Source organism: Zea mays, chromosome 10 (assembly GCF_902167145.1).
Source record: "Zea mays cultivar B73 chromosome 10, Zm-B73-REFERENCE-NAM-5.0, whole genome shotgun sequence".
Classification (NCBI taxonomy): Eukaryota; Viridiplantae; Streptophyta; class Magnoliopsida; order Poales; family Poaceae; genus Zea; species Zea mays.
Window position 1 is genome coordinate 12,524,661 of NC_050105.1, and position 27,286 is coordinate 12,551,946.

At 45.3% G+C, this 27,286-nt stretch overlaps 1 protein-coding gene across 3 annotated transcripts; it reads left to right on the forward strand.

The window, feature by feature from the left end:
- Positions 1–328: 328 nt before the first annotated feature.
- Positions 329–8,204, forward strand: LOC103640867 (WEB family protein At5g55860). Of its 3 annotated transcripts, none has more exons than XM_008664321.3 (3): positions 329–722; positions 1,475–1,678; positions 6,159–8,204. In XM_008664321.3, exons 2-3 carry the CDS (start codon positions 1,496–1,498, stop codon positions 7,932–7,934), a joined length of 1,959 nt encoding a protein of 652 aa, XP_008662543.1. In that variant the 5' UTR covers positions 329–722; positions 1,475–1,495; the 3' UTR covers positions 7,935–8,204. The 3 variants fall into 3 exon arrangements, with proteins under 3 accessions (XP_008662543.1, XP_008662544.1, XP_035819233.1); XM_008664322.3 differs by having other exon boundaries at positions 454–656; XM_035963340.1 differs by having other exon boundaries at positions 457–656; positions 5,671–8,204.
- The last annotated feature ends 19,082 nt before the right edge of the window (positions 8,205–27,286 follow it).

The following is a 27,286-nucleotide window of genomic DNA, read 5'->3' on the forward strand; positions in this document are numbered from 1 at the left end:
TACATTATGACATTTTTTCTAATTCATTAAAACCGATGCTGAAATAACGAGGTCTAACATAACCATTCTCTCTTTGTTTTTTTTTTCAAAATGACAAAGTTTTAATATCAAGTATATCGGGCTAGTCTATTCAAATAGTTGAATTATACTTTTCATACGTTTTTAATTGAGTATTTTAAATCCAAACTTCTAATTAATTACACCTATCTTTATTTTTTAATATCTAGTATTAGGTCGGGAGTCGAGACGATGCTATAAATTATTTTTTTGTGAGCCTAGGCCATGGTCCATGCAATTTAAGAGGACATACCCGAGGACCCCGCATTTCAGATCGTCCCTCCCACGTCCCCCACCCCCACCCCGCGCTCCGCGGTCCGCGCCGACCCGCCCTCGCCATCGCGCCGCGCGCGCCCGGTCCAACCCAACCGTGTTCATCCGGTCATCCCCTGCTCGTGAGCCGTGAACCCACCCAGGTCCACGGCCCTCCCGGTCCCGCCTCCCGCAATTCCTCCAGCTCCCCGAAACTTTTTGCATCTCCTCCACCACCACCGCCCCCTCCCCTTCGCCCCGACGAACACGGCACCACGAGCCCCGCACCTCACACAGATTTAGCCTACCTCTCCCACCGCGGCTACATTCCTCACCCCACCCTGTCGGTACGCGTTCCGGTCGTCCCCATCACCCCTCTGGCCTCTGCGTGTTGATTTCTTCGTTTGTGCTTGGTAAGAACGCCCTAAATTGCTGTTTTCCCTCCCATTTGGGCCTGTTGAACCGTTCCTTTGCTCTGAGGCCAACAATCCGAATGTTTGCCTATGCTTTGACGCTCCGATCCATCTGGTTTCGTTGTGGATTGTTCGCTGCGTGGTGAGGCTATTGCAAATGTAAAGTTTTTTCTTAGGGTGGTTCAGTTGAACACCTCGCCACCATAATACGTACACCGCTGAGAGAGAGTTCATTGTTGTTGCCATAATATTGTATCAGAATGTCATGTGTGAAGCTGTACAGTGTACACTACTGGAATATTAGATGATTGGTGAGCTTGATGAGCCATATGAGATGATCAAACCATAATTTTGATAGACAAAGGTAGCTTCTTGAATGCTGTTTGTAGGATCCGTGGGGCTGGGGAAGAGCAGGAAGCTTGGTAGTAGGTGGGTTCTTTTTTGTGCTGCATGGAATTCAGGATTCAATGGTTTTCATCAAGGATTTGGATGTCACTAGCCCGTCATATTGGCGACAACCAATTCCTGGTATTATGGCTGGAATAATCAAATATGGGATTTTTGAAGGTCGAGAAACCATATATTATTATTATTATTATCATTTTACATTATGAGCCATGACAGACTTGGGCGGCCTAGTATTTTTTTCACTCCATTTTTGTCATGTTTGACTTCATTATTGATTTACTTCACACCCCAATGATTTCACTACCATTATCTTGGTTTGAACTCAATTTATTTTCCTATTGCAGGCTGCATAAACTTTTAAAAAAATGAAGGCAAATATGGGCACAAAAGCTCGTCCACTATCTGTTGACGCAGACAAAGGAGAGATTGGCGAAATAGATACAAGGGCTCCTTTTGAATCTGTTAAAGCTGCAGTGAGTTTATTTGGTGAAGTCAAGGTTTCATCTGACATATCAGCTGCAAGAAAGCCTAAGGTTCCTCAAGCAGAGGTAATCAAACATTTTTTTGTCAAAGTTGTCGCCCCCCTCCAATCCTTTATTTAACTCTAACCCCCGTGTGCCTCCACCTTTGGTTGGGATGGTTCTCAAAAGTAGAAAATCCTGGAGATAGAACATCAAAACAATTCCACTACGGGAATTAATATGACCAATTGACCATTGTGGGGCATACCTTAAGGTAGATAGGATAGGACTAGAATACATAAAAAACTAGATAGGACTAGAGTACATAGGAAACTATGTGCCCTGACATTCTCTCTTTTGTTTGCTACACTCGATTTGTCAGATTAAACAAATTCCACATTTGTGTTTTTTTACCATCACCTGGGTCGAACAAAGACATCTGTACCTGCATCCATATAACACTGGGTGGCAGTAGTCCTCAAATCTAAATTGGCCTTTACCATCTTATTTTCTTTACATCCATGTGATATAAAGTGTTTTTTTAACAGACAAAATATTAAGAATCTACAGTTTGTAGAACAGTAGAAAGTCTTATGAACAAAGAATGCCTTGCATCTCATTAGTTTTGCAACTCACTTTTTACTTATTGTTTATATTATTTGTTTAATTGTCTTATATAAATGGGCGTGTTGCATGGTCTGAAGATAAGTTGGATTCTTGGATCCATTACTTCGCAACCACTAGTTTATTGAGAAAAAATGCTTTTAGATCACTCTGGTTTACTATTTTTGTGTAGGTTCAGAATAGGCAGTATGATGGAAAGGAATTTCAGTCAGAAATAGTTTGAAGAAGTGTTATGCATACAGATAATTAACGCGAAAGGGCCTCTAGTTGAGTTTGTTAGGTGGTCTAAGTAGCACTTCTCAGATCCTGAGTTCGATTCTCCGTGGGAGCGAATTTCAGGTTGTGGTTAAAAAAATCCCTCTGTCCCGCACCATAGCACATGTTTAAGGCTCGGTCTCGGTCGTTCTCATATGGGCTACAATGCCGCCGCGTATGGGTGGGGCAGGGGTTAGGGTGTTTTCTCGACCTGTCGCTAGATTGTTGTCCAATTGGAGGATTACAATTTTCCAGCGAATCTCACTATCTTGTACCACAATAGCTGATCTGGAACCTGCTGTTACAACTCAACTATTTCTCGACGACCAACTCAACTGTCTTTGAAGTTGCACTTTTAAGCTTATAGCCGGATAGCTCAACGTGTTTTTTCTCTTACATCTAAACCTCTGCATTTAGGGAACATACTAGTTAGATAGTCATGCATCACTACTGTTTCTATATGTCACATAGGTAGACCTTGTTTAAATGTGATAGTTCAAACATGTTCTAAACCTTTACAATAAACATCCGAAAGTTGTGAACTTGTGATGATGGTGGCGACACGGTCCTGCTCGCGTTCTCGCGACTTCTGGCCTCATAGACGTGAATGGCGGCGATGCCATGACGGGTGCCTGCGCCCCTCCCCTCCTCAATCAAACATCTACAATCTCAAATTGATAACTGATTCCAAATTTACCAAATAGAAAGCCCATGTATCTCAATCGATGACCTGACAGCTTTGATGCGCTGACACCTGGTAGCCCTGCTTGTAGGTGTGAGACGCACGAATGGAGAACCTCCTGCTTTATATCAGTAGAGATTTAATGACTTAAATGCTCCTCATGTATTGCTCCTAGAGTTTGTACCTATAATGATACAATGACATCGGTCACTGTCGGTACCCTAAATATAGGGTACCCTAAGCATGGGCCACCCGACCCAACCAAGCCGACCCGATCCGTCCGAAAAAACCCGGTCTGAGCCGACCCGACCAATACAATGGGCAGGTACAAGCTATAATTTTTGACCCACAATAATTCATGGGCCAAGTACGAGCCATGATTTCTGACCCAAAACTCGACCCAAAGCCAAAAAACCCCGACCCAACACGTCAAACAGGGAGGCACGGGCTAACCCGACCCGACACTAGGTACGGTCGGGTACGAGCCGTGCCAATACTGCCAAATGGCCCAGACTCGACCTTGACCCGACGTTTGAACAGGTCTACTGTGGCTAACCATAGCCACGGAACTACCAGGTGGCTAGCCCGACCTAGGGCTGGGGCCCACCATATGTGGCCTCGGTCCAGTTAGGGCTCGTTTCCTGGGCCAGACCGACATCACTACAAGTCCCATAGAAGGGAGTAATCAACAACTTCGACCATAGGTTTGGCCCCCACGGGCAGGACCCGGACCTCCACATGGGCCCTCTAGATCCCTGGAAGGGGTGGGTCTACAACAGCTCCATTTCTCTGGAGAAAAAACACTCTTCCACTACAAGAATAGTTTCGGACCCCTCGAGAGTGGTTCTGGACCCCATGCGTGCCATCCGGACCTCAAGCTAGGTGAGGTCTGGTGCCGCCACGTGTCCGAACCATTACGGTTGGAGCCTGGGCCCCAGTGTTATTAAAACTACGTTTAAACGATGTTTAAACTACGTTTAAACGTCAAAACTCTAATTAGAGGTTGAAACCACGTTTTAGCGTTTTGGCGTTCTAAACTGTAAAACGAAGTGTTTTATGCATTTTAGACCATTAGCTACTTTTGGGCCCAGTCTATTAGTTACTTTTGAGGTTCAATCCAGCTCATGGGTGAAGTTTTGGTAAGCCACTAACCTCTCTATTTTGTATTTAACTTTATATTATTGTCTGAAATTATGATGTATTGGTATTTTTCCTGTGTTGTTTAAAACTATGTTTAAACTTTGTTTAAACGTTTAAAAGTCAAAAATTGATCCATGAGCGTTCCAACGTTTTACCGTTCTAATAACCTTGCTGGGCCCCCTCAGGCATGTTCCGAACCCCCAGTCAGGAAGGGTCTGAGGGTGCCACGTTGCCACACGTTCCCAGGCACGCTCCCTGCCCAGGCAGAGGACCGATGCCTACGCGTGGCCGGGAATGCCTGGCGTAAGTCACCGGGCGGCGCCTGACGTAAGCCTTTGCCCTCTGACATGGGTCCTGCTAGCATTAAGTGAGGACGAGATGCGTGCTTGCTCGCGCTAGTGGCAGGTGGTGTGCACTCCACATTGAATGCATGCGACGCGCCATGCCTGGAACGCATGGGCTACACTGTTACCCGTGCGTTACCAAGGCAAGACCATTAACTCAATGTGTTGCTTGGGCGCTCTTCATCATGGCATCTACTGTTCCTCGTGCGTTATCGAGGCATGAGGAGACTGGCAGAGGAGACAGGACGACACCATCCACGCCCCCCTACGCACGATGGTGTATTAGACTACGCTGCAATCTACACTAAGGCCTGCGCTTGTGTTCCGATTAGATGGGGCAAGAGGATAGGATGCCATGAGCCTGCACAGCGACCAAGAGGAGATACACGCCTAGAAAATCTAGCACTGCCCGCTCTACCCGACGCCTCATGCTACATATTATAGTAACTCTTGGGCCCACCTGTCGGTGCTTAGCTCCTTTGTAACGTGCCCCCGTTGGACTATAAAAGGGTGGGCACTTGCGATGCGAAAGGGAGGTTGGAACACACACGGACAAACCCGCGACACTCAAGCAATACAACTCACAGTGGATGTAGGGTATTACGCTCTGGTGGTCCGAACCACTCTAAATCCTTGTATTCTTGTGTTAATTCATTCGGTCAGGCAAACCTTAGGCCCCTCCTCATCATAGGTTCAGGTTGGGTGCACTCTGCCACCCAACTAGAGGATCCCCCCCCCCCCCCCCCCCCCCCCCCCCCCCCCCGACAGTCACCTTGTTAGAATTAGTTGTCCAGTTTCCTCTTGGACAATATTAAAAACCGACTCAGATTAAAGGTTAGAGATAAAGCAGAATAAGATTGCATCCGTCCAGTTTATTTAGAGTCAGAGTCGGCTGGGTTGTTGTAACCAAGTAGGATTCTTCTTGTAAAATCTTCTTGTAATAGGCGGTTCTTGCTTGTATAAATATACAACCCTAGATGTCAAGGCAAGCAATTTAATATTTGGTGCGATGTTTCTTTCATGTCATCTATTAGGTAATGCCCCAATCAAGAACAAGTCGACATCAAGCTCATCAACGACCAGATCTCATGGCGTCATTCAACTCTGCAATACTGACGCCTCTCTTAGCCAATGCCCTAATTAAGGAAAATGTTAGAATATGCTATATAGGCTACGACCTTATATGTCCAGGATTCTCTTGGGCTAGATTAGAAACCGACTCAGATTAGAGGTTAGAGATAAAACAGAACAGGACTGCATGCATCTAGTTCATTTAGAGTCAGAGTCGATTGGGATGTCCTAACCGAGTATGATTCTTCTTGTAATAGGTGGTTCCTGTCTGATTAAATATACATGCCCATCGACCCTAGATGTCAAGACAAGCAATTTAATAATTCCGGTGCCGTGTTTCTTTCACACATGTCCTATCAACTTTAGGACTCCATGTAACTTGAACGAATATGTGCCGTTTTCTCGATATATGATTCTGATGCTTTGCAATTTTTGGAATTATGTTTACCAGAGGGTTTTAGCCAAGGAGACAGAGCTGCACTTAGCCCAGAAAGAGTTGAATAAATACAAGGAACAGCTGAATAATGCTGAGACAACGAAAGTGCAGGCTCTCTCTGAGCTAGAGAAAGCTAAAAAAACTGTCGAGGAGCTAACAACCAAGCTGGATGTGGTTAACAAGTCCAAACAGTTGGCCATTCAGGCAACAGAGGATGCAAAGACTCGAACCAAGCAGCTTGAAGGTGGCAGCACAAATGAATGTCTAGGAACAGATGGTCCTCTGAGGCAGGAACTCGAAAGTGCAAGGGAGCAGCATGCTATCGCTTTGGCAGAACTTGATGCAGCAAAACAGGAGCTTAGAAAGCTCAAGAAGGATTTTGAAACATCTTTGGATATGAGGTTGTGTGCTGCCCAGCAGGAAGACGAATCACTCCATACAACTGAAGCCAACAAAGAAAAAGCTAACCAACTTCTTGGTGAGATTGCGGAAATTCAAGAATCGCTTATGCATGTTAAGGCAGCTACGGTGCAAGCACACGAAGAAGAGGCACAAATCCTTGCTGAGAAGGATGTTGCTAGGGCCACGTATAAACAAGCTTTGGAAGAAACACAGAAGAAATTGTTGTCTTTGAGGAATGATTTTGACCCTGCTGCTTATGATAGTCTGAAAGAAAAACTAGAACAAACCAATTCTGAGGTTGCATCTATGCAAAAAAAGATAGAAGATGCTCGGGCTCAGGATTTAGAGTCTGTTGCTGTTGTCAGCACAGAGTTGGATGATGCTAAGGAAATGTTGCAAAAAGTAGCAGAGGAGGAAAGTTCTCTTCGAAGTTTGGTGGAATCACTGAAAGTGGAATTGGAAGCTGTAAAACAGGAGCACAACCAGCTCAAAGAGAAAGACACAGAAACTGAATCCATTGTCGGAGATTTACATGTCAAGCTTCAGAAATGTAAATCTGTGCTGGAGGCTGCTGTGGCTGCTGAATCAAAAGCTACGTCAGCTTCTGATGACCTGATGCTGGCCCTTCAGCAACTGTCCGCGGAGTCAAACAATGCATTGCAAGAAGCTGAGATAATGCAGAAGAGTGCGGCGGAGCTAAGAGAGGAAGCCAAAAAGGCTCGGGCTGAACTAGCAGAAGCCGAACAAAAGTTGCAGTTGACGTTAAAGGAAGCAGAAGAGGCTAAAGCAGCTGAAGCAATGGCCCTTGACCGGATCAAGCAGCTCTCGGACAGAGCAAGTGCCGCTAGAGCATCAACTTCAGAGTCCGGAGCAAATATCGCAATTTCAAAAGAGGAGTTCGAATCTCTAAGCCGAAAGGTCGAGGAGTCAGAGAAGTTGAGTGAGATGAAAGTCGCTGCTGCCATGGCTCAAGTGGAAGCCATCAGAGCCAGCGAGAACGAGGCGATCAAGAAACTAGAAGCTGCTCGCAAGGAGATGGAGGACATGGAGTTGGCAACAGAAGAGGCCCTAAAGAGGGCAGAGATGGCCGAGGCAGCCAAAAAGGCCGTGGAAGGTGAGCTCAAGAGATGGCACGAGAAAGAACAGAAGAAAACCGCAGAGGCCGCACAGCCTTCTGCGGGGGCAGAAGAACTGGGAAGTGCTGCGTCGCCCCCTGTACGTCAGACTTCTGCCGGAAAAGCTTCCGAGAAGAACGAGGGGCATCAGAGGAGCAGTAAAGCGCTGCTGAAGAGGAGCTTCATGCTGCCAAACATCGCCAGCATGTTCCATAAGAAGAAAAGCCATCCTTCCAGTTCTCCCTCGCACCTTCCTGGGGAAAAATCTGTGTGATCTATCCGAATCCGAAGCTCCTGTTTGCGAACTGAAATTTCCAAACTTGAACGCTTGCTTTTACACTATATTCTGTATAAAAATCCGTCTACTCCCTTGCGCCTTGTAGTAAATTTCGGACATAATTTTAAGATTGCTTGTACCCCATATTTTTCTGCACTTTCAGGACTTCCGGATGAGTGCATTGTACTTCAGCAACAACAGTATCTAAGTCATGTTCTTGCAAGCTTCCAGAATAGTGGAAGCATCACACATGCTGCGAATTGCATTCATGAACTATGGTCTCCACATGGTGTATTTATGCGTGTGTTCGCTAGAGAGGTCCTGTTATGGTCGTTAGATCGGTGAGGGATTGGAGTGGAGTATCGATGGGCAGTAACGTCGGCCGGGGGCCTCTGTCCACGGCCGAGCAAGAGGAGAGTTTCTCCCTTCTAATTCTTGCCTCCTTTATTTCTCATCCATTGTTTACATAAATAGGCCGGTTGGCTGTCCCTATCAAGCTAGAGATCCTTATCTCCTAAAAACTCTCAACAAACTAGTAACTGATAACCTTCCTAGATAATCTCAACTAATCTCCTAAATAATCTCAACTAATCTTCTAATCTTATCTCTAACTATCCTTATCTAATCCCCCTTGAAGGCCCATGGCTGCTGCTACCGCAGCCCCTCCGTGGGTCTCCTTAGGCCCTGACACTACACCCTTCCTGGACAAGCAGCTCGCCCTCGAGCTGCCGCATAACGGGTGCTCAAAGACCGAGTCTACTTGACCCAAAACCAAACACCTAGAAGACAAGCCTTTTACATCTCGGCTTATCTTATTATTCCGAATCTGATTTTTTTACCCCATAAGATAAGGCGGACACGCACGTGTGCAGCCACTTAGATCCCATGGACGCCATCTGCACGAAAGGGGAGCACATGGATGGGCACCTGGAATAGGTCGCAACAATAACCAGCGGAGGCGCCCTCGTGGCGGCCGGTAGCGGAATGTGGTGGCGCTAAATAGTGTGCCCTTGTTGATGACGAGGTGAGTGCCTTCCCTACCGCCGCTGCCGTAGAGTTGAAGTTCGTTGCCCGCGGGACACGTATCATGCTCGCACTTCGAGATAGCGACCTGGTGCCACTGCTGATGGCCGTCCGACAGGGTGAGGTCGCGCCGACGTGTGCCGAGGTCAACCATCACCAAGGCTGCCTCGAGCATCTGCCGGCGCATCTCCCGCACTTTCTGTCGTGCAAGGAAGCCACGACCAGCAGCTTGTATGCCCACAACCGCCGACGTCCGGAGCCGTGCGGATAGCGCCAGCTGGTGTTGCTCATGTTGCACTGCTGCCTTGATTTGCAGCAGCCCTTGCTCAACCTTCTGGAGCGTGGCTTGCATCTTTGTGAGATCAGTCCTTATGTTGGTCCACAAATCTCCCATCGATGGAGTTGGTGATTGCTGAGTCGTGGCTGCCCCTAGTGGCGTCGCCCATGGGGACGGAGACGCCGTCAACAAAGATGATGTGATGAAATTTGGCGTTGTCCCTGGGGATGGGCACGCTGGCGTCCAGGATGTGGTGACAAAATTGGCAGGCGATGCTGCCCATGGAGATAGGGACGCCGGTTGCCAGGATGGCGTGACGAAGGTGGCATGCGGCGCAGCCCATGGAGATGGGGACGTCGGTTGCCAGGACGGCGTGACGAAGGTGACATGCGACGTTGTCCATGGAGATGGGGACGCCGATTGCCATGATGACGCCGCGAAATTGGCAGCAGAAGCCATGGGATCAGATCGAAACCCAAGCTAGCCGATACCAGATGTTATGGTCGCTAGATCGGTGAGGGATTGGAGTGGAGTATCGATGGGCAGGAACGTCGGCCGGGGGCCTCTGCCCACGGCCGAGCAAGAGGAGGGTTTCTCCCTTCTAATTCTTGCCTCCTTTATTTCTCATCCATTGATTACATAAATAGGCCGGTTGGCTGCCCCTATCTAGCTAGAGATCCTTATCTCCTAAAAATTCTCAACCAACTACTAACTGATAACCTTCCTAGATAATCTCAACTAATCTCCTAAATAATCTCAACTAATCTTCTAATCTTATCTCTAACTATCCTTATCTAATCCCCCTTGAGTGCCCATGGCTGCTGCTACCGCAGTTCCTCCGTGGGCCTCCTTAGGCCCTGACAGGTCCCTTGTTTATTTTGAAGTATGTTCCAATCACTCCATTAGCCAACATATTTATAGAAAAATACACCCCAGTGAATCAGTGATGTAGAGTGCATAACTGTTATACGGATGTCAGCCTGTTAGGTCCCCCATACAAGTGCAGCACTTAATTTGTTGCGGAAATTGCAAAATTAAAGAATGCTAGGTTACAGTAAAGAGCTGCAAAGGTAAAATACTAACTCTGGCCTGCAAAGGTAAAATTAACTGTTATACGGATGTCAGCCTGCATAGATCATCTCATATAACTAGCAAGATAACTCTGGCCTGCTTCACAGGAATTCCCCAGAATATCTGAATATGTATGAAATGGAATAATTTCTCCTAGTAGTTTCTTTGATACCCGTATCTTCGCAGAAGGGACTGGAAGATGGGTTTTGGAGCTACATCGGACACATACTGGGGGCCCGTATCCAGTGAATCCATCTTTTTCCTTCAAAGTACCTTTTTCGATAGTCCTTTTTTAAAGACTTCTCGTTTATCCCCTTTCATTTTCACCATTTTATTCGTAATCTTGATTTGTTTATCCCTATAGACACAAAACTCCACCATCACAATCTTATGTTGAGAGACAATATACTCACATTTATCACCTTACAGTCCAAAAATGCTCGTTTATCCTCTTCTTGTGAGGAATGAGGTTGAAGTCAATCTGACTAGAGTGATGGCCGATACTATAAGTTACTAAATGAGAGTCTCTCTTTGTAAAGAAAGTGTTAGCTATCAATAAGTCAAAAGTTATCGTGAAGTTCAAGACTTCCTCTCCCTCCTGATTCTTACTACCATACATAAAACCTCCATGAAGTGCCTTAAAACCTGCACTTATTGTACCTACATGCCCATTAAAATCTCCTATGAAATGATTCCCACTAATAGGTATAGTAATAACCATGCCATCTAAGTCTTCAAAAAATCGCTTAGCACTCTGATCGTGACCTACTTGGAGGGTGTACACGCTAATTACATTCAAGACCAAATCACCCGTGACAAGTTTGATTAAGATAATCTTATCTTCGTGCCTTTTCACATCCGTCATACGGTTCTTGAGGCTTGTGTCTATCAAAACTACTATTTCATTTTATTTGCAGCTGTCCCTGAGTACCAAAACTTGAATATGTTATTGTCCACCTCCTTCGTCTTCTGACACTTCTATTTGGTCTCTTGAAGACGTAAGATATTTACATGCCTCCTAATAATTGTCTCAACTGACTCTCTTAACTTACATGTAAGCGACCCTATGTTTCAACTATCTCAACAGATCCTAGTTGGTTCGTCTAGCTTTCTTACCTTTCACACTCGTCGATGATATGAAGACCCTTATACATTTTCAATACACCTGGGCATAATGGCTTGATCCTTGCTCACTTGATACCATGCCCAGACCCCGACGCCACACGTTACCAAGGGGGTGTCGACCCGACCCTTGTCCATTTAACACCATGCCCGAGTTCTGATATGGCATGTGACTGAGAGGGTTACGCCCCAATAGATTCCTTTTTTGGTTTCATCTTCATTAGAGTGACTAGATTTAACGTTGGCTCACCAAGCTTATCACAACACTTCTCCTTTATTAGGGCTTTCGACATGCTATGTTGAGACAACATGTGCGGGGTTGTACTTTAGCTTGAGAGTGTGCTAGAATTGCATTCTTTTCTAGATTGAGGGAGTACATTCATGCAGTTGACTAGATGCGCGATGAAAAATTTTGCAACACTTTAACATCATGTCTACTATGCATAAAATATAATGTTGTCTCCTTAATGTCAGATGCTTGCTATAAATTACTACCTCTTGTTTAATGGATCTAATGGGATTTGGCACCATATGAAGGCATTCTACATGGAACAATCTACTTTTATGTACCTTAAGTTAGTGTTACAATTGTAAGCATCAATGCATCATGGTTGTTGAGCATCATATTTAGCACCTAGACGACCGGGCAATCTAGCCATGTAGCTCGGATGGTCTGCAGGTGTAGCTCGAACCATTCGTGATTAGATTAACTCAGGCGAGAGTTCTTATCCCATGCGTGGTTATCATAACAAACTCGTGGTTATCCTAACAACCTCATAGGAAACTGTTGGATCTCGCCTAGGAACAGGTCCAGACCTGAAAGGGAAATGGACTTAATCATTTCCTATAATCGATTTTGGTGGTTGACGTCCAACACAAACCACGTGGACTAACTAGTTTGTCTAGATGTCATTTATCTCAGGTGCATAAGGTTCAACACAAACCAAGAAAGAAATTCAGTTAGGGACACAATAAAAAATGGAGCAAAGGACTTAGAGTGTGCTGAAAAATGGCGCACCGGACACTGTCCAGTGCACCAGGCCCGTACACACTCAAATCAGCCACTCTCGGGAATTCAGCAGGCGCGCTCCGCTATAATTCACCAGACTGTCCGGTGTGCACCGGACTGTCCGGTGAGCCAGCGGAGCAACGACTCCCTGCGCGCCAACAGTCGACTTCAAAAGTCTACATTGGCAAACAGTGCCGCGCAGAAGTCAGAGATCGTCGGACTGTCCGGTGCAACCAAAAGACAAAGGGCTCCAACGGTCAACAGCTCCAAACCCTAACGAGCGCGCTAACGTGGCGCGCACCGGACAGTGAAAGTGACTGTCCGGTGCGCCACCGGACTGTCCGGTGCGCCCATCGCCAACAGAAATAGCCAACAGCTAGGAAGTGGTTGAGGGCTATAAATACCCCCAGCCACCTCATTCAAAGCCATCCAAGTGTTCTGAATTCAACATTCAATATAAGAGCAAAAGACTTCACTCTAAGACACATTCAATAGATCAAAATACTCTCCAAGTCCCAAAATCAACTCCACCACTTAGTGACTTGAGGGGGAGAGTTTTTGTTTTCATTTGCGCTCTTGTTGTTTGGATTGCCTTATTTCTTTGTCATTCCAATTCTTAAGTGCTTTGTAAAGCCAAGACAGAGACACCAAGTGTGTGGTGGTCCTTGCGGGGTCTTAGTGACCCGTATGATTAAGAGAAGGCTCAATCGGTCTAAGTGACCGTTTGAGAGAGAGGGAAAGGGTTGAAATAGACCCGACCTTTGTGGCCTCCTCAACGGGGATTAGGTTCTTTGGAACCGAACCTCGGTAAAACAAATCACCTTGTCCACTTGTGTTGATTTTCATTTGATTTGTTTGCCCTCTTTCCTCTCTCTAAAGTTTCCTTGCCAACATTGATTTGAGTTTGCTCCCAAACGTCATCCACATCATTTGAGCAACTCACGGCAAGAGAAACAATCTTACGCCTCGTATTTAATTCTAACGCTAACCCCCGGCCCTAGTGTGTGTTTAAGTTTATAAATTTCAGGTTTCCCCTATTCACCCCCCTCTAGGCGACTTTCAAGACCTCTCCCCTATATATATGAAGGGGTACGACCGATTGAGAGCACACAACACAATCGATCTAAAACAATATATTATCACTACCTTTCCATTTCTTGCCCTAGCACACACGGACGGTATGTCGCCCTATCGAGGATGGTCCACATGCTCACAGAGAAGACCGGAGCCCCTCTGCGTAGTCGCAGATGGTTCGACCACCCAGCGCGGATGGTCTGCACTCCCGCATAGAGGACCCCAAGGTTCCCAAAGTGAGCCAACACACTTTTTGGAAGATCGGATCTGCCAGATTAAATCTATTAGGTTAGATTTATTAGATATGCCATGATGGTAGATCCTAAAGAGCTGATCGATATTTCACCAACCAACATCATTATCCTGACTTTTTAAAGTTTGTTGGCTGACGACCATCAGAAATTTGAAGACTACATGAAGAAGTTGTACGAGGAGTTCCACCGGCAACAAGCTCAGAAAAGTGAGAAGGCAAAGAGTTGATACCTCTCGCACTTCATGATAGATCACCACTAGAAGGTCATCCAGGAGAGGAAAGTACAACTCGCTTCCCTGATGGCCTTGCAACAGCATCCCACTGTAAGTGAAATCCAATCTCTTAAGGATTGATTTAATAATGAAATAAAACTTATGAAAGAGTTAGTGGATAAGTTTGTTGCAAATGCACTAGAAAAATTCATATACCTAATTTTCTGCCGTATACATTGGGCACTAAAATAACTACGCCAAACACTTCTCAGTCCTAGCATATTATGGTATTGCCGATGAACTCATATCAAGGGCAACCGCTGCCACCGCCTGCACTATATAGTAGGTCGGCCCTCAGTACAACTAGATAGTCCGCATACAATCTCGGACCGTCCGACTCTCCCATGGATCGTCTAGCTCCATATGCCGGATTGTCCAGTGCAGCGTCAGGCCCGCCATGTGGCATACATATGGTGCCAAACACTGTTGGACCGTCTGAATATAATCTCAAATCATCCGATCTCGTAGCGGACCGTTCGATACCTTATTTCGGACAGTCCAGCGTCACGCCAGATCGTCCGCCCACCCAGGCCAAACTATTTGATTCCATAGCAAACTTCCTAGCACATTACGCTGGACAGTCTGGCGTCACACCAGATTGTCTGGTTGCCTAGGCTAGACTTATCTAGGTACGTCTACGCAGGACAAAGTGCTACATAAAACACATAGTTTTTCTACCCACCTTAGCAGCACTACCATCTTCTACCTGCGACACATCAAAGCCACAACATGCCACCACCCGTGCATGAGGCCAAATATTTTTCGACCCCTAGGGAGCCAGAGAGATACATGGCAATCAGAAGTGGCACCAATCGTACACCGAGCACACGCTTGGAGTGTCCCTTGGTGGAAGGCCGGCACGACAATGCTCGGCCATCTGGAGACTTCAGTCCCAAGTGAGTCACCTAGAGAGGGGGTGAATAGGTGATGCCTGCAAAACACAACTTGTAACACCCCGTCAATCCTGTATAAGTGGTACTTACTCCTGGCATCCCTCTAAGACCATAGACCATCCCCACAGACCAACACGAGTCTTTTGCACACACTTTGTCCTCACTCGTGCGCACCCGGGAAAACTTCACGGTCGGTCACCCATCCCAAGATTGCTCTAGGACAAGCACACTTAACCCATAGGTTATTTCGAGGTAGGCTCCGAAAAAGAAGATGCACATGTTGGTATGAGTACTCTATTAATTATATTAAGCCTTGAACGAAGATATCGCACAATCCACCTAGGCCAGGATATCACAATCGTCCCCCTTAAAAGACCGATGTCCTCATCGGTCAACCCCAAGCCATGAACCTCCCATCTTAGCCACGTATGTGTGTCTAGTGTTGTCATATGCCATGCCATATGACCACTCCGGGGCACATGCACCATGCACTATATAACCAACCCCTAGCCCACACACGAATGTCAAACACGAGGGTCGGCTCTGATGCCATTTGTAACACCTCATCCAATCCTGGACCGGTGGTACTTACACCTAGCAGCCCTCTAGGACCATAGACCATCCCCACAGACAAACACTAGTCTTTTGCACGCACTTTGTCCTCACTCGTGCGCACCCAGGAAAACTTCCCGGTCGGTCACTCATCCCAAAATTGCTCTAAAATTGAACTCGATCCTCCATCCTTTCATATACACATTTTTGCTATATTCTAAAATTGTGTTGTTGTTCTATTTTTTGCTAAACTTCATTCAGTTTGGTTAGAACCGAAACCGAGCCGAGAGAACCAAAACAGAGCGTGTCCTAGATACATATTTCGGTTCTAGTTTTTTCAATCGAATTTTCTTAAAAAACAAGGAACCTAATCGAACGGAACTGAAGAACTGAATGCCCAGGCCTACTTGCAAGGGGACCAATCCTGTCTCCTGAGTGGTTAAATGAAGGCTAGATGGTATGCAGTCCGGACAGTTGAACTTTCTGGGGCTTCAATTATCCTGCTGTCCTGTTGTCTTATTTTTTCTAAAAATTTCCTAGTGGGAGTGGGAGTAAATTAATTTGTGACCCATTAAATCTCTGATTGTTGTACTTATTGAAAACAAAACGAGAACATATCCTCTACAATAAAGCATATTGGTGTACCCGTGCAATCAAACGTTTTGGTGCATCTAATCAAAATTCAATGGTGATATCTATTTAGGTGGGATGGATTAAATGTAAAATAACCATTAGGTTTTAGGTAGAATGGGTTGAATCTAAAATAAGCTTTAGTTAGAAGGGGTTAAATACAAGATAACTATTAGTTTTAGGTAGAAGGGGTTAAGTATAAAATAACTATTAGGTTTTAGGTAGAAGATGTTAAATATAACATAACTAAGCCACACCATCCTAAAAATCTAGATAAAACAATCTAGAAGACCGTCAGAAATGTAATTTACTGAGAATTATACTACTCCCTCCGTTCTTTTGTATTTATCATGTTTTAGTTTAAAAATAAATTAACGTGATACAAATATTTGAGAACTGATGCAGTATATGATTTTTCCCCTTGTGCTTGGGAGTTAGTTGCCCTGTACATATAGAGACTACATGAGCGTGCTTTTGTGGGCCGTTCCCGTGTCGTGTAACACGACCTAGGCACTACGTGCCGGGTGGTAATGGTGGGCCGAAGATTAAGGCAGGGTCTAATCTGTTGAGAACTACGTTACCACAGATCACCAGATCCGCTCCCTTCCATTCCGTCAGCAGTAGAGGCGCAAGAAGCTGTAGAGTACCTGTCTCCCTTCCCATAAGCACGACAGAGGAAACACACGAGACACAATGTAGGGTTGGACCTCTGGCCTCTTTTTCTTCTCTGTATTATGAGGGGGTGTACATGCTTCTTATATAGAGATGTGAGACCCCTCAGGGGCAAAGGAGGTATTTGCCCACATAACCCTAACTAGGGTTACTTAACACTCCCCCTTGGGCGAATACCGCGACCAACACATGCCTCGTTAAAACTCCGAAAAACCCAGTGGTAAAAATGTGGAGAAAGAGTGCATGGTGATACAAATTGCATTTGCACTTTGTTGCCTCGTTAAAACCTCATGTGAGAAACTTCAAGAAAACTCACCAAGGGAAAAAGAGTACAACAACTGTCATCGTGACATATTTTGATCCTCTGGGATCTAGATTCTATCGAATCTTCTACAAGGGCTAACTTTAGAAATGTGCTCCCCCTGATCCTTGCAAAACCGTATCAATAAGACAAAACATCTTCTGGAAGTATATGCACATAAAGATTTAGCAAACGGATTGCATATCCTTGCAAGGACTATTTCAGGAACTTTACCTCTACTCACTTCTAGGATATACAAGTTAAGTGCACGTATCAATATAAATAAGCCACTTTGACTGATGGTGTTCGATCGACTGGATCTATATATTTGATAGAAAGTTCCATAAAGGTTCACATATTGATCATCAAGCTCACGGCTTCAGGGCATAGAATATGACATTTATTGTCTCACGATTGTGATCAATATAAGCATTTGCTTCCCCTAACGATGACATCTGTCAAAGTCGTTATCCCTCATAACTCAAGCATATTCTTCAAGATATATGTCTCATTGTTCATCTGGAATAACGAGAATGGATGAGGTTGGGGTGCTATCATTTTCTATCTTACATCACAATTTATACATAGTTGTGCAAAGCAAATAACATGTCCTTCAATAGAACTTAGGGGATAATATAGTTGCAACAGTACATATTCTAAATATGACACATTGCTCCAGGCGTTCATCCTTTGCAACATCTATGATAGTGTAACAAAAGTCCATCAAAGATCGTAATCCATTAGGGATTTTTCTTCGATCAGATATATCGTTATAGTCTGTCATTCTAGCACAATGGGGATATTTTGCTAGTAACACCTAAACCTTATAGGTTTCTGCCATCGTGGCTTTAGAGGATACCGTAATTCCACATCTAGTGGAAAGTACCATGAGTAAAGATCGTGGAATGCACATGTGCTTATTCGGTGAACTTAAAGTCCTTTGGTACCTCATCTTATTCCTTTTTGGGTCTGTATGAGTCTTTATCCCTTTATAGGGATTATCAAACTTTGGTGTTTAACACAGTCTTTATTTCTTCTGGAAAGGTTCCATTAAGGAACTATAATCTCATCTAGGAGATATTCTCTCTACATAGGAGAGTGTTCATTCGTCAGGAATGTATTATTCGGTACGAGATTTATATGTTGCATATTATAATTCAAAGATATGGGTCCTCCTAGGATCTCATGACGGATCTTTAGAATCCTATTAATTGCATATTTTAATTCATTCCATTTGCCAGATATATTACATAGCGGAACCGTGTTTACTCAACACATATGTGGGATGGGTCTCTCACAAGACCACTTGAACCATCGCATTCACCACACATTATTTCAATAGTGCCCATAAATGTCCGAACTTCAAGCTCGCGACTTTTATTTTGCTATTATTGGTTTAGCCTTGATTGCATTTATCAATGACCCGATAAGAGAGCTTCAAGCACTCATGCCTAGGACTTTGTTTTGGATCCCTTTGCAATCTATAGAGGCAAGATAGGTGTCGACACATTAGTCTCCCACATTTAATAATGATCTTTGTCATTTCCCAAAAACAAAAGATTCATTGTTCCGTATTCCTAGCACAATGATATTGTGCGCATTGCTAGGAATTTCATCATCAAGACGAACCTTTTCGTGAGGCAACTCACGAGCAGGGCGAGTTCATCGGAGGAGAGTTATTTACAGACCACGTGAATCTGCAATCAGAACATATGCTTTGACTAAGACCAATGGATCATATTCACAGGCATCCCCAAGAATAGATCAAATGCCATTAAGTCAAATGTGGATACGATATTAATCCCGAGTATATCCATATCTACATCAGGTAGAAGCATTCAAACCAATATGGTTACTCCTCAATGATTTCTGGCAAACTTCATATACACAGGAGTACACACCGAACGACAGGTTCAATTTGGCTTTTGTGCGTTTAATAGAATATTGAGGCATTACACTAGATGGACACTTATTTCCCCCTAATGCCGAGATGTTCTAAAAGCATATAGATAATATCCCCAACCACAATCATCCAGTTGTGGCCATTGTATGCTATTGTGGTGATTTATTTGGGAAATCTTACGCACATTACAGATAGGGGTTTTATGCAGTGAGCTTTGGACTTAGATTAATGTAGTGACATGAATACTACATATTTGTCCTTCAACATGAAGGATTAGTCGCAAAATCCAACGAGACACGCAACAACAAGTTATAATTCTGCAAACTTATATTGTTATTATTGAAAGCATCTAGGCCCCTGGTTGGTTTTAGTGATTAATGACAACGTAATGTTATATGTGACTAACATGTGTTTTGCAGAGACAAATGGTAAGTTAGGTCACATTACAGGTAGAAGTACTACAACGGTGAAAACAATCCCGGAGATAAGAACTCGAAGCGATGGCTAAAACGACGAAACAAAAAGTGAAGGACTACGTAGTCCGAGTGTCAAAGAGTTGTGGACACTCATGATTTAGTTAAGTCTTTTATTCTGTTTTAGCTGTACTATAAAGAGGGGTTGTCGATGAGTAGTTTGACCAAGAGAGTTCTAGTGTAGTGTTGGTGCATATTCACACTCACATATAGTGCTAGGTGACACTCTAGAACATACTCACAAGTTAGAACGAAAGCCGAATTGAAAAACAGCGGAAAACAGAAAATAGGGTTTCTGGCCTCGGGGCACCAGACTGTCCGGTGCGCCCTCTGCCAGGTGGGGCCAGGCTAGCCCAGGGAAAGGGTTTCCCCACGGAGAAACCCGAGAGCGCATGTTTCCCGAGTGGAATTTTAGTGGCGCACCGGACATTGCACCGGACTGTCCGGTGTGCACCGGACAGTGACTGTTCACTGTCCGGTATGCCATCTGCCCAACGGCTAGCTGTTAGAACTAGCCGTTGGAGTCGACCGTTGGCGCACCGGTGGCACACCGAACTGTCCGGTGCGCCCATGCGTAGAACATTGCCTGTAACGGCTAGTTGGTGGGTGAGGGCTATTTATACCCCCTCCACCCACCATATTCAATGCCTTGCTGCCCACATTAATTCCAGCACATTGGTAGAGCATTGCAAGCACCAAAAGCCTAGTGAGGAGATTAGAGAATCTTAATCCCGCATTTGATCCTCATTAGCGCTAGCGAGAGCCACATAGAGCACACACCACTTGCATTAGGCTTCTCTTGGTCAAGCGAAAGTCTATGGCTTGTTACTCTTGGTGATCGACATCACCTAGACGGCTTGGTGGCGTTGGGAGCTCGGTGATCACAGTGGAGATCTTGTTGGTGTCCCGACTCAAGTTTATAAGCGGTCGTGAGGGATCCACCGTGCCGGAGTGGCAAAGGATCATCTCGTAGTGAGCACTTGGTTCTTGCGAGGACCAAGGGGGAGCGATACCCTTGCGCGGGTGCTCCAACGAGGACTAGTGGAGAGTGCCGACTCTTCGATACCTCAGGAAAAATTGGAGGAGTCTTCTAAACCTTGCTTTACATTCCGCACTTAATTCAAGCATTTTAAATTGTGTATTTGTTTAGCAAGTATTTGAAGTATTGCCTTAGCATTGTTGTATTTCTAGTATTATTCTCTTAGTGCTAGTTGTTGGGGTGAAGTTGTGTCACACCCGGTTTTAGAAGACAAACCGAATGCGAACCATGTACGTGCCAGGATCAGCAATTCACGTACACAGCAGTTACATAACATGGACATCATCACACAGTGCTCAAATAGTATTAAAAAGAGAAAAAGTAGTCGATTACATCATACGTCTGAGACGTCCACATAGTCTTTACAAATAATCAAAGTGCGGAAAAGAAACGTAGATAAACGCGGCCTTCACAGGTAGCCGACTGGGGGTTGCCGCTAACCCACGCCTAGAACTCGTCGTAGTCTTGAAACTCATGGAAGTCTCCTTCCACGGCTTCATCTTCTCCTGAGCAGTGGTTGCAAATCTGACAACCTGGGGATGGGGGGGGGGGGGTTGGTGTGTAGAGCAAGGGTGAGTACACATCAACATACTCAGCAAGTATCCTGTTTGGTTGTAGTGGACTAGCTTTATGTGGGGATAAGTCAAGCAGTTGCTTTTAGTTGGTTAGATTATTATTTACTAGTAGAAAGCCAGGTTTTTAACATTAACCCAAGTTATTAGCCCGATGTACCCTTTCCAAACGGAAAGAATACCACTTACCAGTACCATAGTCATAACCAGAACCATCAATCTCATTGCCACCTGTAAACCAAAATGTCTCTGATCAAGTACCACTAATCACTGGAGCTCCCTTGGCCGCTCATAACCGCGAGCACGTCTGATATATCGGTTTTCAAACACTCTACAGAGGTTGTGCACTTTACCCACAAGTCGTGATTCCCTTTCCGCCCGTAGAGAGCTACTCCCCATTGACCACTGCCTAGGTGGTCCAGCAGGGCATCACTACGTAGCCTTTACAAAGATTCCCCGGGGCTATAGCCGCCCCTTAGGTTTCCTAAATGCACCGCACTCTTCCCCAAGGGGCGAACCCAAACTTGGTAGAGCGAGCCGCATACACCGAGCCCCATTGACGGCACGACGGCTAAGCGAACTACACCCCGGATCCTCTAATTATTCAGCTAAGGGCACCCCATTCCACCCTCATGGTTGCACTGTTTTCCCGGGCGGTCATCCAAAGAACAGGTCCTTACGGAGAGGCACTCGAGAAACCGCTCGAGCCCCCTTAAAGGCCACAAGTAGAACATCGTAATAAGAAGGGGGGGGGGGGAAACAGCGTATCATAGATAATCTCATCATGTTCATTGATTATAGTTGAGCAATAGCATAAAGCTAAACAATAATAATCCAACCCAAATAGGTAAGCAAGGTAATGGATAACAAAAGCTAGTCAATCCTTAAGTATAAATGTGTAATGCGGGAGGTGAATTAAAGAATGAATAGGACAGAGATAGGTCAAGGGACACTTGCCTCCACCAACCGACTGCTGCTCAGGGGCTTCTCCTGCGAGTTCCTCGGGCTCTTCAACCAGATCGTTCTCTATGCGGTTGCAAACATACATACATCCATCCATTGAAATTAGGAAACCAACAGTACACCATACAAGAGAACAAGTAGATTAAACATGCATAGCATATGACATGTGACATTGCATTTACCTTGGTTAGAAAGAAATGGGGAAAGGTCTCGCAGGGGTTAAAGCTTATGCTCGAGGCGCACTACGAATAGACGAATAACTAAACGTTACGTGCTCTAGTTCTACTTAGCTCCAATAATAAGGATTAGCTACATGCACTAATGGAAACGTGACCACTTTTAGTAGATTAACGTTAAATGAGATAGACAATTAGCTATACAAATTAACTAACGTAACCAATTTCTAAATTGAGATTCCTATCTTATTAACATGAACAATGTGATTAGCACGCATAAAATATAAAAAGGGGGGGGGGGGGGGTAGACGGGCACGTCTGGGGGTAGACGAAGGCACGACGGGCCGTGCCAAGGCGCGCACTACGCGAGCACGCGCGCAAGGCCGCACGCATGCGCCGCGAACTAGCCGTGCGCACGTCGGGGCCGCGCGCTAGCCGAGCTCAAGGCCGCGCGCCATAGGCACGCTGGGCCGAGCTCGAGGCCGCGCCGGGGCCGTCACGACGCGAGCAAGGCACGCCGAGGCGGGCGGGGCGAAGCACGGGCGGGACGGGGGCCGGGCACGGGGCGGCGCGGCCGGGGCCGAGGCGGGGCCGGGCGGCGCGCACGGGGCTAGGGCGGCCGGGGCCGGGGCGGCGGTGCCATGGCCGGAGCCGAGGCGGGCGCGGCCGAGCCGGGGCGGGGCGGGGGCGGCCGAGGTCGGGGACGGGGCGGCCGAGCCGGGGCGGGGGCGGCTCGCCGGGGGGCGAGCGAGGGCGGGGCGGGGGCGGCCGAGCGGGGCCGGGCGCGGCTTGCCGGGGATGGCGCGGGGGCGGCGCGAGGGCGGGGACAGGCACGGGGCGCCGAGGAGCGGCGCCGACGGGCGGGGAAGGGGGAGGGAGGGGAGGGGGCCTCACCGTGGCGAGGGAGGGCGGCGCGGTGGCGGCGGCGCAGGGAGAGGGCGGCGGCGGCGGCAGTTAGGGTAGGGGAGAGGGAGAGAGAATGACGGGCGGGGCCCACGGGGAGGGGAATTTTTGGGGGGAGGGGGGAGGGGAGGGGCGGCTGGGCCGCTTTGGGCCCACAGGGGCGCGCGGGGGGGCCCATGGTGGGGGAGGGAAAGGGGAGAGGGGGGGTTGGGCCGGCCGGCTGGGCCCGGCGCAAGGGGGAGGGGTCGGCTGGGCCAAAAGTGGGGAAGGAGGGGGGAGGGGAGAGAGGAAAGGATTTTCCTTTTTTGTAAAATCTATTTTTCCTAGATGAATGCATTTATATTTTTAAACAACCAAAAAGTATGCATGGTTCGGCATGGTGCATCACACCAAAATAGAGTATTTTAGGGTTTTGCTTTACATGGGATCTCAAGCCGAATCCCGCTATACTTTGGAAAAAGATCAAGGTTTAGCAAGGAGAAAAGGGAAAAGGAAAGGGTAACGCCCGAATTTGGTGAGGGAAAAGAAGAAAAAATTCTACCCCCAAATTCAGGGTGTTACAAGTTGGGCTCTTGCTTAGGTTTTAATTAGTGTTGATTTTTAGAAAAGCCCAATTCACCCCCTCTTGGGCATCGTGATCCTTTCAATTGGTATCAAAGCCTTGTTGCTCTTAGATTAGCTTAACCGCTAGAGTAACGATGTTCGGTGGGGATGGACCTCCTCCCGTTTTTGATGGTGACGATTTTCCATATTAGAAAATTCGTATGGAAGCATATTTAGAGGCTATAGACATTGGTGTCTACAAAGCCGCCACACAAGGATTCCCCGAACCTAGAGATCCCACAAATCTTGTAGGTGAAGAGTTTAATTATGAGAAATGGAATGCGAAGGCCAAAAACACCCTTTTTAGAGGCCTTTGCAAAGATGTGTTCAATAGAGTTAGAAATCATAAAAATGCTCATGATTTGTGGATGGACATTTGTGCTCTACATGGAGGAACTAGGAGTGAGCGTGAGGAGAGATATCACATTGCTATGAGAAAGTTAAATTCTTTTGAAATGCTTGCTAATGAAAATGCCAATGCTATGTACTCATGTCTCAATATTCTTGTAGAGGAAGTGAATGGCTTGTGGCTTACTCAAATCTCACAACCGGATGTTGTGAGGAAGATTCTCAGTGTCCTCCCAATTGACAAATATGGACACATTGTCACTGTGCTGCATCAAATGGATCTTTCAGTTACCACACCTACACAGATATTGGGAAAGATCAATGCTCATGAGATGTACATGCACATCAATGACAATGATGAGTCATCTTCCAAAAGAAAGGATTTGGCTCTCAAAGCAAATCAAGAAAGAAAAGGAAAAGCTAAAGTACAAATTGAGGAAGAATCCTCAAGCGATGATGACCTTGATACTAACATTGCCTTGATGGTGAGGAAGACCACCAAGATGTTAAAGAAGCTCAACAGAGAAGACATCAAATTTGATTCAAGAAAGAAGAAATTCTTTTCCAGCAAAAGAAAGCCCATTTCTGAGATGGATTGCTACAACTATGGAGAGCTTGGTCATCTTGCTCATCAATGTAACAAGCCCAAGAAGAACAAGTTCAAGGGCAAGAAAGAAGATGACAAAGATGATGATAAAAAGGAAAAGAGATTCTTCAAGAGGAAGGATGGGAAGCAAAAGAGGTTCCACAAAAACAAAAGTGGAAAGGCATATATTGTTGGTGACTGGCTCACTGACATTGAGTCATCAAGTGGATCTTCTTCAAGTGAAGAAGAGAATGATGAGAAAGTTACCGCCATCGCCAGGACTTCTCTTCACCACCACCATCACCATCATCGACCTCTCACCTATGCCTCATGGCTAGAGGTGAACAGAAGGTACAAAATTATATTGATATTACTGATAATAGTGATAGTGATGAGGAATTTGCTCCACCTTCCTATGATGAACTAGCTGACTTGCTTAAAGAATACACTCAAATCATTAGGAAGTCAAAAGCTAAATGTGATAAGTTGAAAAATGAAAATGAATCTTTAAATGCCAAATATGACATAGTTATGAAAGCTAGTGATGAGATGAAAGAAGAGAACAAAACTATTGTCATCCACTGTAAATGAGCTTACAACCTCCCTAAAAGATGCAAGGATAAATGTGACAAGTTAAATGAAGCTAATAGGGAGCTGAAAGATAGACTAGTGAAAATCAAGGAAGACTATACTAAGATTAAATTTGATCATGATAATCTTCTTGTTGAAAATGAACTTTTATCTTGCAATACACATGAGGCTATTAACCCTGTTGTTAAGATTGATGTAGCAACCTCATGTGATGATTTGAGTCAAGGAGAGCAAACTAGTCTACATGATGAATTGACCGAAAAAGTTGAAGTCTTGACTTTAGACAACCAAAAATTGAAGAGATACTTGACTGATGCAACTACTAGAGGAAAGGTTGCCATTGAGAACAATGATTTCAACTATGAGTTGGCAGTGGATAATGAAAGGCTTAAAAATGAGGTCAAGAAACTTAAGAGTGAAAATGAACATCTTGCAACAAGTGTGCAAAAGTTCAACAAGGGCCAATACCTCCAAAATGAGTTGCTCATGAACACTGTCATGAAAAACAACAAGAGTGGTATTGGATACAATGCTTTTGTGCAAAAGAAAGCTACTACTCAATACAAGCCAAAGCAGACTCACAAGCCTATCAAATGCTTTGAGTGTGGAAAAGAAGGTCACTTTGCCCACAACTGCAAAGCCAAACCACCAACTCCCTTGCCTAAGCACTCAAGACTATTTGCTTTCAATGCTCATTATGTTCTAAGAAAAGTAGCAAATGGAAAGGTCAAAGTTACATTCCTAGGTCCACTAAGCAAGAGTAGACCTAGACAAATTTGGGTTGCAAAGTCCTTGATTGAGAGAGTCACTGGTCCTATGCAATATATGGCCCTCAAAACTCAAGCTTGATTTGTCTGTGGATGTAGGTGAACTACAAGACCGGTGGGAGCCATTGGGTTATTGACAGTGGATGCACACAACATATGACAGGCAACCCACGGATGTTCACCTCACTTAATGAGAATGTTGATGGACAAGACAAAATCACATTTGGGGACAATTCAAAAGGGAAAGTTCAAGGACTTGGCAAGGTGGCAATTTCAAATGATCTATCAATTTCAAATGTTCTCTTGGTTGCACCTTTGAGCTTCAACTTATTATCAGTGGGTCAACTCTATGATCTTGGACTTCAATGCTTATTCACCCCAACATAGGTTATTGTATCAAAAATGGATGATGAATCAATGGTGTTTAAAGGATTTAGATACAACAATCTCTACTTAGTAGATTTCACCTCAGAAGATGCAGACTTAAGAACTTGCCTCATCACCAAAGCATCACTTGGATGGCTCTAGCATAGGAGGCTTACACATGTTGGGATGAGCACACTCAAGAAGGTATTAAAGAAGGACATGGTTAGAGGATTAAAGGATGTTGTATTTGAAAAGTACAAGCCTTGTAGTGCATGTCAAGCTGGGAAGCAAGTTGCTAACACACATCCTACAAAAGCTTTCATGTCAACATCAAGGCCACTGGAACTACTTCATATGGATTTATTTGGACCTACAAACTATGTAAGTGCTGGTGGCAACCTCTACTGTCTGGTGATTGTTGATGATTTCTCAAGGTACACTTGGGTGTTCTTTCTCCATGACAAATCTGAAGTTGCATCCATATTCAAGAAGTTTGCCAAGAAAGCTCAAAATGAATTTGATTGCAAGATCAAGAAGATTAGAAGTGATAATGGTAAAGAATTTGACAACACCAACATTCATGAGTACTGTGATGAGATTGGGATCAAGCATGAAGTATCTGCAACATATACACCTCAACAAAATGGAGTTGTTGAAAGGAAAAACAGGACCTTGATCACACTTGCAAGAACAATGATTGATGAGTATAACACACCGGAGAGGTTTTGGGTCGAAGCTGTCAACACTGCATGTTATGCATCAAATAGGCTATTTCCTCACCAGCTGCTTGTGAAGACTCCCTATGAACTGCTAAATGGGAAAAACCAGACGTCTCCTTCTTCCGGGTGTTTGGATGCAAATGCTACATTTACAAGAAACACCATCACCTAGGGAAGTTTCAAAGACGTTG

Coding starts and splice junctions, on each gene's coding strand:
- LOC103640867 (XM_035963340.1), top strand. CDS start 5,946: ATGATTCTTCTTGTAATAGGTGGTTCCTGTCTGATTAAATATACATGC.